The following is an 18,243-nucleotide window of genomic DNA, read 5'->3' as shown; positions in this document are numbered from 1 at the left end:
TTAAGGAAGCTCTTGATGCACTTGTCACCTCTGCCACCAGCCCCGGAATCACAAGCAGAGCGTGCAGGGATGATGACTTCTTTCACCTTCATAACTTTTTGCTAAGGGGGAAATTTTTTATCAACCAAAGCCTAGCAAGAAAAAGCTTTAAGAAGTCTGGATGACAAAGTCCCAGAGAGGTGTATAGCGAAGTGGGTTAAAGCCAGAATCTCAGCTGCTCTGCCCCCAACTAGCTGAACAGCCTACTGTGAGCGACTTCTCTAACCTCTCTGAGCTCCAGATTCCCCTTCCATATGTGGATAAGAACATCTATCTCCCAGTGTTCTTTATGAAAACTTAATGAGATGTTGTTTGTGTGTAGCGGGATGTGAGGATGGGGTACGCCCAGTACCTCCGAGTGTGGCTGTATTTGGAAATAGAGCCTGTAAACGGAGCTTAAGTGAAAACGAGGCCCTTAGGGTGGGGGCCACACAGAGAGACATGCTGAGGAAAGGCCATGGAGGACACAGTGAGAAGGTGGCCATCTGCAAGCCAAGGAGAAAGACCTCAGGAGAAACCATATCTGCTGACTTTGAGCTTGGACTTCTGATTACCAGAACCGTGAGAAAATCCATGTCTGTTGTTTAAGCCACCCAGTGCGTGGCGTTTGTTACAGCAGCACTAGCAGACCCATACAGGGCTGCACACCTGCCTGGGAACGAAGGGAGGAGTCTTAGGCAATCAGCTTGAAGGGGCAAGCAGTTCAGAGATCCCCAAAGGTGAGAAAGCAGGGTGCTCTCTGAAGCAATGAAACTGTGCCAAGAGATGAAGAATTTGGTTTAAATACCCAGCAGACCTAGGCAGCAGGATGCCAGCTTACCACAGCAATCGCCAAGTGAGACCTTCAGCACCTTTCCCCGCCCGTCCTTCCCTGCAACCCCTGAGCAATTCCATCTTCCTCACGCAAGATAAAAACTGATGACAACGCCAAGTCACTTGAAAGCTCCCACATTCTTTGGCCTTAGGTGCAGATGTTCTGTAAATCAGGGGCTGAATGCCACTCTCTGTACCCCAGGAACTGGAGAAGGACACTAACTCCAAACCAGCAGAGCTGGGGAGGGTTTAGATCCATAGAACGCTCCCGAGAAAGCTGAATTCAAATCCAGTCTCTACCATTTAATAGCTACATGACCCTGGGTAAATGACTTAACTTCTCTGTACTTTAACTTCCTCATCTACACAATAGACATAATAAAGTATCCATCTGAAAGGGTTATTATGTGGAACAAATGAGGAAAAAGACGGAAAACACTGAGAACATTGCTGAGCACAGGGCCAAGGCCGCACACACCGAGTTAGCATTGGATGTCATTACTTCTCAAAGGGAAACTTGCTATGACCTTGGTTTATTATCATGATGTTATAAAAAATGTTTTACAAGGAGCATGGTGATAAAAAGCACAGATTCTAGAACTGGACTGCCTGGGTTTGAATCAAGCAAAAATCTGAGGCACGCTGTGTAAGTGTTTGCTATTATTGTTACTAATTCAAGGCGATGTCTAGGGCAACAGGTATACACACACAATACAAGTAGTAAGAGCTTACTGTTAGCCACTATTATTTACCTTTCAATCCATCTTTTTATATGTTTATTCAGGTAGATGCATATCCATGAAAATATACAATGTTATTTACATAAATCATAAAAAAAAGAATGGTCACCTCAATAAACTTACATAGGCCTAAAGATTCTGGTCACTCAAAGATACCAGAGACGTTAACAGGGGTCAGGTCGGCAGAGAGTATTCCTCCAGTAGGAAGGCTGCTGAACTTGACTTCTATTGCTTTTGCTTGTTTATTTGTTTACTAGAAGATAGTGGCTCTCAAGCAAACAGGGCATCTTAACCCCAGAAGCCCATCCTCCTTGGCCTGGGCCCCAAGCCCTCACCTGCAACCCACCCCCAGGCTCTCGGCCTCTCTCTTGTTACCTGGACTGGTTTCTTCTGCCAGGACAGGTCCTGCCTTGCAGGGCTGAGGGACCATAGCCTTCCAGCCTCCTGAGAAGGGGATGTTTCAGCAGGCTGACTCACTTGCTGACTTAAAGGGCCTGAAGACCGATGAAGAAGTGGATGGAAAATATGAAATGCCGATTACCGGGAAATAATTGTTCAGCTGATTCCAGAACTGAAAACACAAGTGTAACACTGGAGAAAAGAGGGTAAAATGTCATTCAAGGCCATTGTCAAATCCACTGCTCTGTGTGGTGGGGAAACAAAGGGGGCCTGTGTGTGTGAGGACAATGCGATTGTGTTACCACTCGCTTCTCTCTCACTCCTGGGGATAGGAGGACGAGAAACGAGGCCAGGGTGCCTTGCCCAGTGGACTTCACTAATCAGAGCAACCAGGACAATTAGAGCTGGGAGAGGAGCTTTGGACATCCAGCCCATGGCATTCTGCAATTGGGGGGGGGGGGGAGACACATCCTTGGGAGTGACCAACTACCTACCTGCTCATCTTCTCTGCATGACAAATCCCAAATGCTCCTCTCCTCTTCTCTTAGCAATTTTTAGAAATTCACCACAAATTCCAGCTGAAAAGAATCAGAGGTATCATTTCTCCAAACATACATGTCATCTGTAGCAGCTCCCAGCTTTCACAGTTGGCTGGGAGGAATCAAGGCCCAGCCATGTAGCACATTAACAGCAGTTTAAGGCCAGGCTTGCACCTGAACCCCCAGGATGAGCCAGACACTGTGCTACAAGGAAGCCTGCAAGATGCTCTTACGTGTTCCTGCCTTCAAATCCTGGCTTCACCACAGCTAGGCGTGGACTGTGAATAAGTGCTTTCTCAGAGCATTCACTTTCTCATCTGTAAACTGGAGTCATTACTGGGTTCTTATGAGGATTCAATGAGTTAATAAATGCAAATATGTTACAACAGTGATTGGCACATAAAAAGTAATCAAGAACATAAATGACAAATTAGATGCCCACATCACACCGGCAACTTGCTGAGACTTGTGAGGAGATGATACAAAGATAGCTGGAAACCCAGGATCCCAAGTACCCATATTTATTCCTGCTACCTACTATAGCCTATGCTTACCCCATTAGGCTCATGAGGGAATTGGGCACTAATATTTTCAGGGATGAGGCAGGTGACACACGTGGAGAAGGCTCACTGTGATATAACAGTGAGTAGTAGAGATTGTAAAGAATCAGACAGCCCAAGCCAGTCTTCAGGGAAGCCAGGGCTGAGCTCCAGCCAGCAACATGGAAAGGTGAGGACAACACAGCCAGGCCTGCTAATTTTTAAAGAAAAGCCAGAAATCTGGATGAAACATTATGGACCCCAGATCACATTGTTAGTGAAGAGACCCAAACCATGCAACTTATGATCCCAATCTGGAAACAGATAGCATTTCCAAGCCCGGACATCTCTGTTGACACTCAGGGCTTGTGTCCTTCAAATTGCCCGCAGTCTCCTGGAGCTCTAGTCTGAGTGTTTGAGTCCCCCACAAATTTTTACGTTGAAATTCTCACTCTCCAGGTGATGGTAATGGGACGTGGGACCTTTCAGATGTGACTGGGTTATAAAGGTGGTGTCTTCTTGAATGGGATTAGTGCCCTCATAAAAGAGGTCCCAGAGAGCTCCTTCACGCACTTCCACCATGTGAGGACATGGTGAAGAGATGCTATCTATGGGCCAGGAAATGGCCTCACCAGACATGAAATCTGCCAGTGACTTGATCTTGGGCTTCCCAGCCTCCAGAACAATGAGCAATAAATTTCTATCATTGAGAAGCTACCTGAGAATGGATGCTAAGAAACGGACTTCAAGGAGGATGAGAGGAAAACCTGGCCTGTTGAACCAGGAAGTCTGGAGGGCCCATGAGAGTGTGGGTATGAAGTAACCTAGGTAACCAATGACCAATGGAAAGAGACAATCAATGACCAATAGAAAAGGGCAATACTTCCTGGAGACTCAGAGAGACCAATGAAAGGCTTGCAGTCAATTTCAAATGGAGGGAGTATTTATATCCCAGAAGTCCTTTGCATCTGGGTCCCTGTCACCTTTTCTCTTCCATAAGAGGGACTCACTTCCAACTCTCTTTGGAAGTGCTCTAAACTTTCCTTGTTCTTCCTAAATAAATATTCTGTTACTCTGAAACTTGTGTAAGTTACTTTTGCTTTCTATCCACACTGCCTCTGCCACTCTGGTTTTATTTTCAATTTCCACTCACTTGTGCTTCTGATTACTACCGTGCCTGGTTCTATTGCTCTAGCTCAGCTGAGTAATCAACCTAGGTCAACTGGGTTCAAGGAACTGGGACCCTAGACCCCTGACCCCCAATACTACAAGTTTATGGTATTTTGTTATAGCAGTCCATACAGACTTACTATATCTGGTAAGCTAATAAAATCATTCAAAGATGATCTTTGACCTAGAGCAGGGGGCATTAGGTCATAAAGATTGAGAAGCCCTTTCTCCTGCAGCCTACCCTCATCTGAGTCCATGAGATAGAGGTGAGGAAAAAGGGAAACCAGGGAACTAAAAGGGGAAGTGACAAGGACTTTCCCTAAAAGACCGTACCTAGGCTTAACCACCTCCTGCAGTCATTCCTCCAATGAAGAAGGCAGTCAGGACTTAGTGATGGGGCCCAACAGGGGGTTGATAAAGCTCTCTTAACCTCTGTAAGTTACCTCTGATGAATATAAACACTGTAAATGATAACATGTGCTCGCTAGGCGAAAGCAACTTCAAGACAAGACTGCTCACAAGGTGCCACTTCATACCCACTAGGATGGACATAATCAAAAAGACAGATGATAATGTGTTGCTGAGGATGTGGAAAAACTGGAAGCTTCAAACATTGCTGAGGGGGATGTAAGATGGTGGAGTCACTGTGGAATATGATATGTTCCTCAAAAAGTTAAATATAGAGTACATGATCCAGCAATTCCACTTTGGGGCATATACTCTAAGAGATGTGCAATATCTATCCACACAAAAACTTTGTACATGATTGTTCATAGCAGCATTATTCAGAATAGCCAGAAGTTGGAAACATCCCAAATGTCTATCAAGAGATGAATGGATAAACAGATTCCCATACCATATAGTCATCCTTTAGCTCCCCCTAATGGTCAAACGTTATTTATATTATTATTCCCCTTTTACAGATGATGAAACTGAGGTTCTGAGAGGTAAGGTAACTTGCCAGCATCATACAGGAGCCGAGAGAGGAACCCAGGTCTTCTTCCAAAGCCCTCCGACTCGTCTTTCACCATCACTGGAATGATTACCCAAGAATACGGTTAGCTTATTCTTTCCCCCCGAGGAAGGGAGGCAGGCATCCAAACAGAAGCAATGTTTTCAGCTCTGGGACAACAAGGAGACATATATGTGGGTCACCATGAAAGATTTATCACACATTTAAAAAATGGTCACTATGGCAAGCTCTTAGTAGACCTAGATGAGAAAGGCCTTTAATAACACCTATGATTTACACTGCATAATAAATTCAGTGGAACCGCATTCTCACCAATGATAAACAACTTACGGGAAATTCGTTCACCTATTCAATATCTCATTATAAAGTTAATATTTTGCCCAATAATAAAAAGTCTTATATGCTATTAGGCTGAAATTCAGAAAGGAAAGAAGATGGTACATTCTAGGTTTTACTTAAAAAGGGATTTGATTCAATAATTACTTCATCACTACTTGAAGAATACTTTCTTCCTCAGTACCGGATGGCAATGAGACCAAAGCAGCTTTCCTGGCCCTCAACTTCCCTTTAATGGATAGCGTTACAGAATCTCAGCAGTGAACATCATCTGGTTCCTACTCAAACCCCAGCTCCAAGGAGATATGGGGAAAAAAATCCAAGGTACAAGTTCTGTTCAAGGCATGAAGATCCCAATCTCAAATATTTCACTCCAACAACTTATGTTATACCAGCTGTTCCATCATTGAACACCAATGACCCACAGACAGTTTGATGGTCAACAGCACAGACTCTGGAACCAGATTGTTCAAGTTTGAATCTGAGCTCTGTCACTACTTAGCTTTGTGACCTTGGGCAAGTTACGTAACATCTCTATGTATTTGTTTCTCCAAATATAAAGTGGGAGAAATAATAGTAGAGTGTACGTATGTGTGCGTACCTATAGTGTATATCATAGGACAGTAATGGGGAGTAAATATGTCAAAAATGTAAGAGGCTTAGAACAGAGCTCGGCACATAGGAGTTTATAAATTAAATGAAAGCAAGCACTGATTCCTATTCTCAGAACTGGAAAGAAATCAGCTTGGGCCTATCAAAAACCAGGTAGAGGGACCAGATCATGGAAATAAACTCTGACATTCTGCTCTGTTTTCCTTCCCATGAAAATGTTTATGGTTTAAGAATTGCTAGAAGCTCACCAGACCATAGACAAACCTTGCACTGGCGATCTGGGCAGCCCTACCAAAATGCGTTGACCTGGTGCCGGGCTATAGACTCTGCCTGGCACTAACCGAAGCCCAGGGGATCCCCTATCACATCTGCCCATGAGAACAAGGACAGAGACTGTGTATCCCTCCCATGGGGGCAGCACCTGTCACTCATCTCTGCTTTCTGAAATAGGTGGGATCAACACTTTGACAGATATGGAAACTGAGGATCAAAGGAGTTGAAGAATTTGTACAAAGTACAGTTTAAAATGTGTGTGGATTTGGGATTTCAGCTTAGTTGCATTCTAAAGCCACTATGCTTTATTGCCTCCATGTGTTAGTTACTATTGCTATGCAACTAACTAGCCCAAATTTATTAACTTAAAACAACAACCGTTTATAATCTTATACAGTGTTTGATGACCAGAAATTCAAGGGTGGCATGGCGGGTTGGTTCTCTCTCAGAATTTCTCTTGAGGCTGAAGTCAAGCTGTTGCCCAAGGCTACTGTCATCTTAAGGCTCGACCAGACCTGGAGAAACTGCTTCCAAGTTCAACAGTGAGGTTGTTAGCCAGAAGCTTCTGTTTCTTGCCACGTGGGCCTTTCCGTAGGCCAGCGCACAACATGGCAGCCTGCTTTCCCTAGACTGAGAGATTCAAATGAAAGAAAGAAGGTAAACTGACAAGCACCCAAAACAAACGACAAGCATTTCAGTCTTTTTGGGGGGTGGGGTGGGGTGGGTGTTTAGTCTTTTACAATCTAATCTCCATAGAGATATACCATCACTTCTTTTTGCAAAGTATTTCTGATAGTATTGCTAATATTTCACCTTTTTCTTTTACAAAAATCTTCTCAAGTACTACTGGTATAATCCTTTTGTCTATCAGTTGTACCCTTTTATTTCTTTGTATAGCATGAAGAAGACCCTCCTAGAGAGAACAACTATTGAAATAGACAAATGCAGTTTTCTCCCTAACCCTACTCAAGTCAATTTTTAAAAACAGAAAGGGGGAAATATAGAGGATTAAACATTATACTTACTACAACAGCCAGCAATATCATAACTCATCTGAGGAATTACTGAGAACAAAACATTCTCCTGGCAAGCCTGGAAATCTCTGGTGACTTGGAAGGCAAGCTACCAAGTAACTCAGTAATCCTGGAAGAGCAAAGTTCAGTCCTGTAGTAGTAAGGCTATTGTTAAACATTAAGCATTTTATGACAGTTCCTTAAAAGATTAGTGGAGAAAAATTGCATGTAGTATTTTGGAGATCATTTCCCTTACCACCCTTGAAGATCATTTCCTTGAGTACATTTCTCTTGGCACCTATGAGATCATTTCCCTGAGCACACAGCCCCTGCATGTCTTTGCTTAGTAATCTTTCCACCCATTATGTATCTTCTCAATAAAAGGACTCTGTGAGAAGTGCTCAGGGCTATCCTGCACCTGTGGTTAGCTTCACCTCTTGCAGTGTGTACTGTCAATCTGTGACTCACGTGATCATTTATGCGGTCGTGACAACTTTGGCCATCTACTATTGATTTCACAGACCAATCCTGGTACAAGATAGGAGGGGTCTATGCTGGAGTGTAAATATCAGAAGGCAGGGATCATTGAGGCTGGTGACCATCCTCCCCATCTTTCTAAGACAAGAAGCCATAGTCCTTCAAACAACAAAGCAACATCCCCTCAGAAAAGTCACAGCAATTGATCTTAGTCTAAGCACTTTTTTGGGTTTTGGTGGTTATTTATTTAACAAACATTCAATTCAGTCAAGGCATTGGGCCCAGCCCTATGGATATAGGCAGGAATTAAAGCTAGGGCTCACAGTTATGCCAGGGAACAAGAGGCAGTCTACATGGATTCTTGAGAAAAAGGGAGAGGCCAAGAGAAAAAGCTGGAATCAGGTCCCTGTGACAATACAGTTGTAAAATCCTCTAGTCCAGATATAGGTTCATCCTTAGACAACCTGAGTTTTGTTTTCTTGGGCCTTGACCACATTCCCACAGAAAATGGGGGGGGGGGAGTGGAAGAGGGGAGGTAGGAGGCAGAGGAGCAAATATCCTTAGCAGCTCACCAATTCCTGGAATTTCACAATTAGACATTCTTTCTTAAGCTTGAATTTATCAGAACCCGTTTTTTAAAGCCAGAATTTGCTAAGGATGGAGAGGGAGTATAAAAAGAACCAACCAAATATTCTGCATTGGGTAGATGAGAGACATGGCCATGCTGGGGGTGGGGGGGTAGGAGGGGTGGACAGCAGGGGTTGGGGAGTGGTTCCTCAAAGACTAAACTACAGGACTTTACAATTTCAGTCTATTTTGAGGTAGAACCTCTGAGCTCTGGGCAAATCAGAGTCTAGTATTGCCAGTTCAAAACCACATGTTACATTCGTTATAATTACAAAACCTTGTTGAATAAATGAATTATTAATAAATCATTTCCATCAACAGTCTCCCACATTTCACCCCTGATGTGGGTGTAAGAAGAATCCAGCAGGGTAATAGCTGTCATTCAACCCCTTCCTAGCTCCTCTTCCAAGCCCTTCCTCACCTGTTCTTCAAACCATATCTCCCCTAGGCCCACAGGAACGTTAATTAAAAACCTAAATGATTCAAGTTTCCCAATATGGATAAGGCTAATAATACCAGCTCCTACCTAAAGGAAATAAAACAGGCAAAAGTAATTTTGTGCTCTTAGAGGCAGGATGTGTGTGTGTGTGTGTAAATTCCAAGAATTCCAGTGTGCACAACTTCATTGTAATTCCAAGCACGGGTCGGTAGATGTCTCCTGAGCAGCTACATTTGTTTCTAAGAAGCCTGTCAGCCTGCAGGTGCCTTCCCCAAATCAGCCAGCCCACTCACATGGGTCAAGGGAAAACCAGAGTTCTCCTGATCTGGTGAGTAGACAAGTCAAGCCAATTTCCTCTTTTTGAAATCCATTCTCTGGCCGCGATCTCTCAGCTCCTTGGTCCCAGAGTACCCAGGTTTAGGCGCCCGGCGCTGCGCTCTTCTTGGTCCCTCCCCTTGCCTTGAGCGCTACATCCCAAAGGGCTTCCTCCACGCGGAAGGACTACAGCCCCCGGCATGCCCCGCGGTGGAGACCAGCGCCACGTGACAAGCTTGTGCGGGTGCCGCTGTCACGTGATCCGCGAAGATGGCTGCCGTAACTGCAGAGCACTTTGCAGCGCTCCAGAGTCTGTTGAAGGTAAACTGGAGGGGTGGGGACAGCGTGAGGCGACGCTTGTCTCCAAGACTATGGACGCAGCAGGAATTGGGAACAAATTGACAGTGATTTGGAGAGACCAATCTGCTACAAGTTCTGCGTGTGACGCTTAGTGGATTGTTGCACCTGAGCTTTTTTTTTTTTAAGCCCTGACAGGAAGGTGAGGGAATAATAAAATAATGAACTTGAAGCGCTGTACAAATACCCCCTACTGTTAGTCTTTGGGGCTGGCTTTCAGGATTAGCGCTTTAAGTGCTAATTGCTGAATCCGCGCTACCAGTTCCCTGTTTCATCCCGCAGCCCCTCTGCGCTCCATAGTTAAGAAATTCTCTCCGGGTGTCAGTTAAGCCCTCTGAGGGAGGTGTGGGTTCAATGTTCCCCTGGGGCCTGGATCTTCTGTACTTGCTTTGGCCTGTACAGAAGGCCTTCTGATCATCATTTGAAAGACTTTGAGGTTGAAAGGGACATACTTCATAGGGCTTTGTAAAGCTCAAATAAAAATGATAGGTTGGAATTGTTTAACTTCTGATTTCTCCTACAGAAGAAACAGCAGCTTTATTTTCCCTCAAAGAACTTGTCGGCTCGGCGCCTATGGCTCAAGCGGCTAAGGCGCCAGCCACATACACCTAAGGTGGAGGGTTCGAATCCCCAGCCCAGGCCCGCCAAACAACAATGACGGCTGCAACCAAAAAATGGCTGGGCATTGTGGCGGGCGCCTATAGTCCCAGCTACTTGGGAGGCTGAGGCAGGAGACTCGCTTGAGCCCAGGAGTTGGAGGTTGCCGTTAGCTGTGATGCCATAGCACTCTACACAGGGGGACAGCTTGAGGCTCCCTCTAAAAAAGAACTTGTCACTAGCTGACTATGCATCTATTTGTCTGTTGTCCTGTTTCATAAGAATGTAAAATCCACAAGAGACCTTTTCTTCCCCCCCCCCCTTTTTTCTTTCTTTTTAAAACACCATTTGAAGAGCGTTGAGTTAATTAAACTTAGCCAGTTCATGTCAGGACATCATCAAGCTATGTAATAGTCTCTGTTCTGTTTTACTTTTTGGGGGGCAGTTTTTGGCCGGGCTGGGTTTGAACCTGCCACCTCTGGTATATGGGGCTGGCGCCCTACTCCTTTAAGCCACAGGCGCCGCCCCCTGTTTGACTTCTTTATTAAAATTTTTTTTCTTCTTGTTTAGAGAGAGGGGCTCAAGTGATTGTCCTGCCTTAGTTCTCAAGTGGCTGGGTCTACAGGCATTCACCTCTGTGCCCGTTATTTATTCGTTTATTTATATTTTTAGAATATTACTGTTTTCTTAGAGACAGGTTTTATCTCTGTTCCCAGGCTGTAGTGCAGTGACATGATCATAGCTCACTGCAGCCTTGATCTGCTTCAGCCTCCTGAATACCTGGATTATAGGTATTAGCCACCAAGCCTGGCTTTATTTTTTAATGGTCTCAGTGTTGATTTGCTTTCTCCATTTTTGGCAGGTTCAACCCCGGCTGGGGCCTGCTAAACAACAGTGACAACTACAACAACAATAACAAAATAGCCGGGCATTGTGGCGGGTGCTTGTAGTCTCAGCTACTTGGGAGGCTTAAGCCCAGAAGTATGAGGTTGCTGTGAGCTGTGACACCATGGCACTCTACTAAGGGCAACATAGTAAGACTACTCCTCCCCCCCCAAAAAACCTAAACTTTTTATTGAGATAACTATAGATTCACATGCAGTTGTAAGAAATGATGCAGCAAGATCCCATTTACCCTATTTGCCCTTCGCCCAGTTTCCTTCAATGGTAACGTCCTCTAAAACTATAATGTACTGTCACACTCAGTGGACATTGATACAGTCAAAAATACAGAACATTTCTTTCAGCATAAAGATTATTTATGTTACTCTTCTAGCCATGCCACTTCCGCTATGCCTCCACCCTCTGGCACTCTTCATTTCTTTAATTTTGTCATTTCAAGAATGTTCTATAAATGGAGTACTACAGTCTGTCACCTCTTGAGATTGTCTTTTTTCACTCAGCCCAATTATCTGGAGGTTCATCCACTTTGTATGTATCAATAGTTCTTTCCTTTTTATTGCTGAGTAGTGGTCTGTAGTGTGTATGAATGTACAGCAGTTTAATCATTGACTGGTTGAAAGACATTGAGATTGTTTCTAGTTTTTTGCTATTAAAAATAAAGTTGCTATACACATTTGTGTACAGATTTGGAGCACAGTTGCTGGGTCATCTGGTAGTTGCATGTTTAGTTTTTTTTTTAAAAAGAACTTCAAGCTGTTTTCCAGAGTGGCTGTACCATTTACATTTGTACTCACTTTGTAGGAATGATTGAGTTTCTCCACATCCTCTTCAGCTTTTGGTGTTACCACTCTATTTTATGTGAGCCATTCTGATAGATGTGTGTTGGCATCTCGTAGTGGTTTTAATTTGCATTTCTCTATTGGTTAATGATGTCGATCATCTTTTTACAAGCTTGTTTGTCATCTGTATGTCTTCTTCAGTGAAATGTCTCCATGTTTGGTTTTTTTCCTAATTGGAATGTTTTGCTTTTTTTACTCTTGAGTTTGAGATTCTTCATATATTTTAGGTAGTAGTCCTTTGTCAAATGTGTGGTTTGCAAATATTTTCTTCTAGTCTGTAGGCTGTCATTGCATCCACTTCATAAGGACCGTATTAGTTTGCCAGGTCTTCTATGACTAAGTCCTACAAACTGAGTGTCTTACACAATAGAAATTTGTTGTCTGAACAATTTTAGAAGCCAGAAGTTCAAGCTCAGGGTGTGAGCCGGATTGGTTCCTTCTGAGGGCTGTGAGGAGCAGCCTGTTCCATGACTCTCTCCTAGCTTCTGTTAGCGTGCTGGCAGTCTTGGGCATGCTTTGGCTTACAGATCTCTGCCTTCATCTTTACATGGCATCTTCTGTGTGTGCATCTATGTTGATTTCCCCTTTGTATGAGGACACTAGTCTTACTGGACAGGAGTCCACTATAATGACCTCATGTTAACTAATTACATCAGCAACAAACCTGTTTTCAAATAAAGTCACATTCTGGGGAACTGAGGGTTAGGACTTTAATATGTGAATTTTGGGAAAATACAATTGAACTCATAACCAGGACCTTTGCAGAGCAAAATATTTCATCCGATGAGGTATAGTTTTTCCTTTTATGAATTGTTCTTTCAGTGTCCAGTCTGAGAACTTTGTACCAGGCCATAAGTCCATAAATCCTGAAATTTCACATTTTTCTGTAAGTTTTATATTTCACATTTACGTTTTATATTTAAATTTGTTATCCATTTTGAGTTAATTTTACAGGAAACTTTTTTTTTTTTTTTTTTGCCTATGGATGTCCTATTGTTTCAGTACCATTTGTTGAAAAGGCTGTTATTACTCCCTCATTGAATTGCTTTGTACTTTTGTCAAGAATCAATCAGGCATATCTGTGTGGGTCTGTTTCAGGGTTCTCTAATCTGTTGCACTGATCTATGTGTATATCCTTCTAAAGTATTATACAGACTTGATTACTGTAGCTATCTAATAAATTCTGAAATCAGGTAGGCTGGTTTCTCTTGTTCATTCTTTTTCTCAAAATTGTTTTACTTATTTTAGCTGGCCTTTTATTTTTTTTATTAAGTCAAATACACATAGACCATGAATACATTTATGCATATGTGGGGTATGCACAAATCATTGTGTTGATTTTTTTTATACAATCTGACATGGTTACATCAAAACTAGCAACATAGTTTTCATCTCATTTACTTGATTATTGTGTTAAGACATTTATGTTTTACACTTGACAGATTTGACTTGTACCCTTACAATATGCTCCATAGGTATGGTCCCGCCTTTTACCCTCCCTCTGTCAAACCTCACCCCTCCCCTCCCTACCCATTCCATTTCTCTCCTTCATCCTGGGCTATAGTTGTGTTCTATCTTTCATAACAAAGCGTGAGTAAATATAAGTGGGTTTCATAGAAGTACTGAGTACGTTGGATACTTTTTCCTCCATTCTTGAGATACTTTACTCAGGAGAATATGTTCCAGGTCCCTCCATATAAACAGGTCCCTCATATAAAAAGAGGTAAAGGCTCCATCCTTTTTTAAGGCTGCATAGTATTCCATGGTATACATATACTACAATTTATTAATCCATTCATGGATCAATGGGCACCTTCCATGACTTGGTGATTACAAGTTGAGCTGCAGTGAATAATCTGTTGCAAACATCTTTTTTGCAAAGTGATTTTTGGTCTTTTGGATATACTCCTAGTAGAGGAATTGCAGGATCCAGTGGCAGGTCAATTTTTCCTGAGTCCTTTGCCTTTTCAAATAAATTTTAGAATGGTTTTGACTGTATCTAAAAAAACTTGCTGAGATAGTAATAGGAATTGCATTAAGCCTATATATCAATTAGGGAAGAATTGACTTCTTTAGTATGTTGAATATTCCAATTCATGAACATGTTATATTTCCACATTTATTTGGACTTTTTATTTCCTTCGTCTGTGTTGTGTAATTTTCAGCATATGAGGCCTGTATTTCATTTTTATGAACAATTGTAAATAGTATTTTTAATTTTAGTGTCCACATGTTCATTGCTAGTATATAGAAATATAAGTGATGTGTGTGTGTTTATTTGGTATTTGCAAACTTGCTGAACTCACTTATTCTAATAGGTTGTTGGTTTATTCCTTGGGACTTTCTGCACAGACGATCATGTTGTTTGAAAATAAGAACAGTTTTATTTCTTCCTTTCTGATCTGGACCCCTTTTCCTTCCTTTTCTTGCCTTATTTTGGTGGCTAGACTATCAGCATTATGTTGCATAGAGTGGAGAGAGCACACATCCTTGCCTTGTTCTCCGTTGGGGGAACAAAGCATTCAGTCTTCCACCACTAAGTATAATGCGAACTGTAGATCTCTTACAGATGCCATTTCTATTTTTCAGAATTTGTATCAAAAATGAATGTTTAATTTTATCTGCTTTTTTTCTGTACATTGATGTAGAGTGTGATGTAGTATGTGATTTTTCTTCTTTAGTCTGTTAACATGGCGAATTACATAGATTTTCAAATACTGAATGAGGCTTGTGTCATGGGAATAAATTCTACCTGGTCATGACATATAATTTAAAATATATATATTGCTAACCTCTATTTGCTAATATTTTACTAAAAATTTTGTGTCTGCTTTCATAAGGGATATTAGGCCTTTTTTATGTCCTTTTTTCCATACAATTTTTGTCTGGTTTCAGCATCGGGGTAATGCTAGCTTTATGATATGAATTGGAGAATATTCCCTCTTCGGTTTTCTTGAGGAGATTGTGCAGAATTAATTCTTTCTTTAAATGTTTTTTAGAATTCTCCATTGAAACTATTTGGGCCTACAGATTTCTTTTTTGAAAATCTTGAAATTAAGAATTCAATTTCTGGGCGGCACCTAGATGGCTCAAAAGGAGTAGGGTGCCGGTCCCATATGCCAGAGACGGCAGGTTCAAACCCAGCCCCAGCCAAAAACTGCAAAAAAAAAGAATTCAATTTCCTTAATACTAATAGGATTATTGTTGAAATTATTGATTTCATACTGAGGGGGTTTTAGTAGTTTGAGTTTGTGTTTTTTGAAGACTTGGTCCATTTCTTCTCTTATTATCCTTTTGATTTCTGCAGGGTTCGCTGTGGTATCTCCTGTTTCATCCCCGATATTGGTAATTTATGTCTTCTTTCTTTGAAAGGTTGTCAGTCTTGCTAAAGGTTTGTCAATCTTATCTATATATATATATGTGTGTGTGTGTGTGTGTGTGTGTGTGTGTATATATATATATATATATTTTTTTTTTTTTTTGGGCCGAGGCCAAGGCTTGAACCCGCCACCTCCAGCATATGGAGCCAGCGCCCTACTCCTTTGAACCACAGGTGCCGCCCTGATATTTTCACAGAACCATCTCTTTGTTTCATGTCTCTATTTTCAATTTCATTGGTATCTGTTCTCATCATTGGTATTTCCTCTTTTCTCCTTCCTTTGGGTTTATTTCGCTTTTCTTTTTCTAGGTTCTTCAGATGTGAGCTTAGATAATTGATTCCAGACTTTCCCCCTTTTCTAGTACGTGCATTTAATGCTATAAATTTCCCTTACACCATTTCCTGAGCTGTGTCCCACAGATATCAATATGTTATTTTCTCATTTTCACTCATTTAGTGTAATTTTCAGAAATTTCCCTGAGACTTCCTCCTTGAAATTTGGATTATATACAAGTGTGCTGTTAAGTTTCAAAATGTTCAGACATTTTACTGTTACTCAGTTATTGATTTCCAGTTTGATTCCATTGTAGTCATAGATAACACACTTTGTATTATTTTGATTCTGTTCAATTTCATTTTGTTTTAAGACAGAGTCTTGCATTATGGATCCAAATAAAGGGCAGTGGTGTCATTGTAGCTTACTGCAAACTAAAACTCTGGGCCTCGAGTCATCTGCCTGCCTCAGCTTTCCAAGTAACTGTGACTAGGCATGTGCCATGACGCCAAGCTAATTTTTCTATTTTTAATGGTCTTGCTCTTGCTCAGACTGGTCTCAAATCAGTTGTTTTAAATTTGGTGAAGTTTGTTTTTTGGAGTGCAAACTCTTGGTATATGTTCAGTGGGCACTAGAAATGAATGTGTCTGTTGTTACTAGCTGGTGTTTCGTAACTGTTAATTTGATTGATGGTATTTCTGAGTTCTCCTGTGTCCTTGTAAAATATCTGTCTAGTTATATCAATTGTTGAAAGAGGGGGGCGGTGCTCCATATGCTGAGGGTGGTGGTTTTGAACGTGACCCAGCCAAACTGCAACCAAAAAATAGCCGGGTGTTGTGGCGGGCGCCTATAGTCCCAGCTACTTGGGAAGCTGAGGCAAGAGAATTGCCTAAGCCCAAGAGCTGGAGTTTGCTGTGAGCTGTGATGCTACGGCACTCTACCAAGGGCAACAAAGTGAGACTTTTTGTCTCTTAAAAAAAAAAAAATTGTTGAAAGAGGGGTTCAACTATGTTTGTCTGTTGGTCTGTTTCTCCTCCGGTTCTGTCAGGTCTTGCCTCACATATTTTGCAGCTCTTTTGTTGAGTGCATACACATTTAAGATGTCTCCTTGGTGGCTAGAACCTGTTATCATTACGTAATGTCTCTATCTCTGATAACTTTTCTTTGTGAGTGAAGTCTACTTTAGCCATTCTTACTTTCCTTTGATGAATGATTGTGTGGTTTATCTTTTTCATCCTTTTTCTTTTGATCTTACATCTTATATTTGAAGAAAGTTCTGATAGACCGTACTTGAGACCGATTTTTAATCCACTCTTCCAGTTTTTGTCTTTCAATTGACATATTTATACCATTTACATTTAATACTATTATTCTCATGCAAAGGTGTTAAGTCTGCCTTTTTTGTTGTTTCCTGTTTGTTCCTGGGTTTTGTTCCTTTTTACTTTTTCCTGCCTTTTCATGGGTAATTTGAAGTTTTTAGAATTCCGTTTTGATTTATCTGTAGCGTTTTAAATGTATGTCTTTTTGTAGCCTTTTTAGTGGTTGCTCCAATGTATTACTTTATATATACATAACTGATTACAACCTATTGGTGCCATCATTTTACCAGTTAGGATGAAGTATAGAAGCCTGACCTCCCTCTACTGAGCTTTTTATTTTGGTGGTTGTGTTTTTCATTGTGTTCTGAAATTTTCATTTTGTTCTTTGTATGATCTATTGAATGAAATAGATATCCCTTTATCTTCCCTCATTTGTAATATAATTGTCTGAAATATTTCCTCTTCTCTGGTCCTCCAGCTTTCAGATGGCCTATCATGGCCAGATGCTAGTGTTAACATTTTTAATAGACAGTGGTAAATTTCTTACTTTAAACATAATTTGGAAAACTCAGGAAAAGAAAGCCTATTACGTTTATCCATATTTTTGCTCTCCCTCTTCTTTCTTCCTGATTCTGATGCTTAATTTTAGGTGTCAACCTGACTGGAACGAGGGAGGCCCGGGTGGCCGTGAAGCATTGTTTCTGGGTGTGTCTGTGAGAGTGTTTCCAGAAGAAATTGACACGTGACGTAGTGGGCTTAGAGGAAGACTTTCCCTAAATATAAGTGGCACTTCAGTCATCTAGGGGCTGGACTAGGACACATGGGATTCACCTCTCTCTGTTCTTTTCTTCTTTTGGAGCAGGACGTCTTTCTCCTGCCCTTGGATATCAGATTCCTAGTTCTTGAGCTTTTTGACTCTGGGACATGCACCTGTTTGGGGCTCTCAGGCTTTTGCCCTTAGACTGGGGTCTGTACTGTTGGCTTTCCTGGCTCTGAGGCTTTCTGACTTGAACTGAGCCATGCTACCCGCTTCTCTTGTCCTCCAGCTTTCAGATGGCCCCTCATGGGACTTAGCCTGTGTGATCATGTGAGCCAGTTTCCATTTTAGGTCCCTTTCTCGTATATCCAGTTGGTTCTGTCTCTCTGGAGAGCCCTGGCTGATATACACTGATGTTACAAGCTTCCTTCTTTTATCGTTGTCTATATATATATATATAAAACGTTGTCTATATATATATATATTTTTTTTTTTTTTTTTTTTTGAGACGGAG

The 18,243-nt window shown here is 41.7% G+C and overlaps 1 protein-coding gene across 1 annotated transcript in view; it reads left to right on the top strand.

Moving 5' to 3' along the window:
- The first annotated feature begins 9,546 nt into the window (after positions 1-9,546).
- COMMD9 (COMM domain containing 9) overlaps positions 9,547-18,243 on the top strand; it is an 18,398-nt gene continuing 9,701 nt past the window's right edge. The window contains exon 1 of the mRNA XM_003781234.3: positions 9,547-9,625. Coding sequence (XP_003781282.1) covers positions 9,575-9,625 — 51 coding nt within the window. The 5' untranslated portion in view covers positions 9,547-9,574. The remainder of the gene's footprint in view (positions 9,626-18,243) is intronic.

Source organism: Otolemur garnettii, unplaced genomic scaffold, assembly GCF_000181295.1.
Source record: "Otolemur garnettii isolate 467f Iridium unplaced genomic scaffold, OtoGar3 scaffold00001, whole genome shotgun sequence".
NCBI classification, from domain to species: Eukaryota; Metazoa; Chordata; class Mammalia; order Primates; family Galagidae; genus Otolemur; species Otolemur garnettii.
This window is presented reverse-complemented; position numbering and strand designations above follow the sequence as displayed.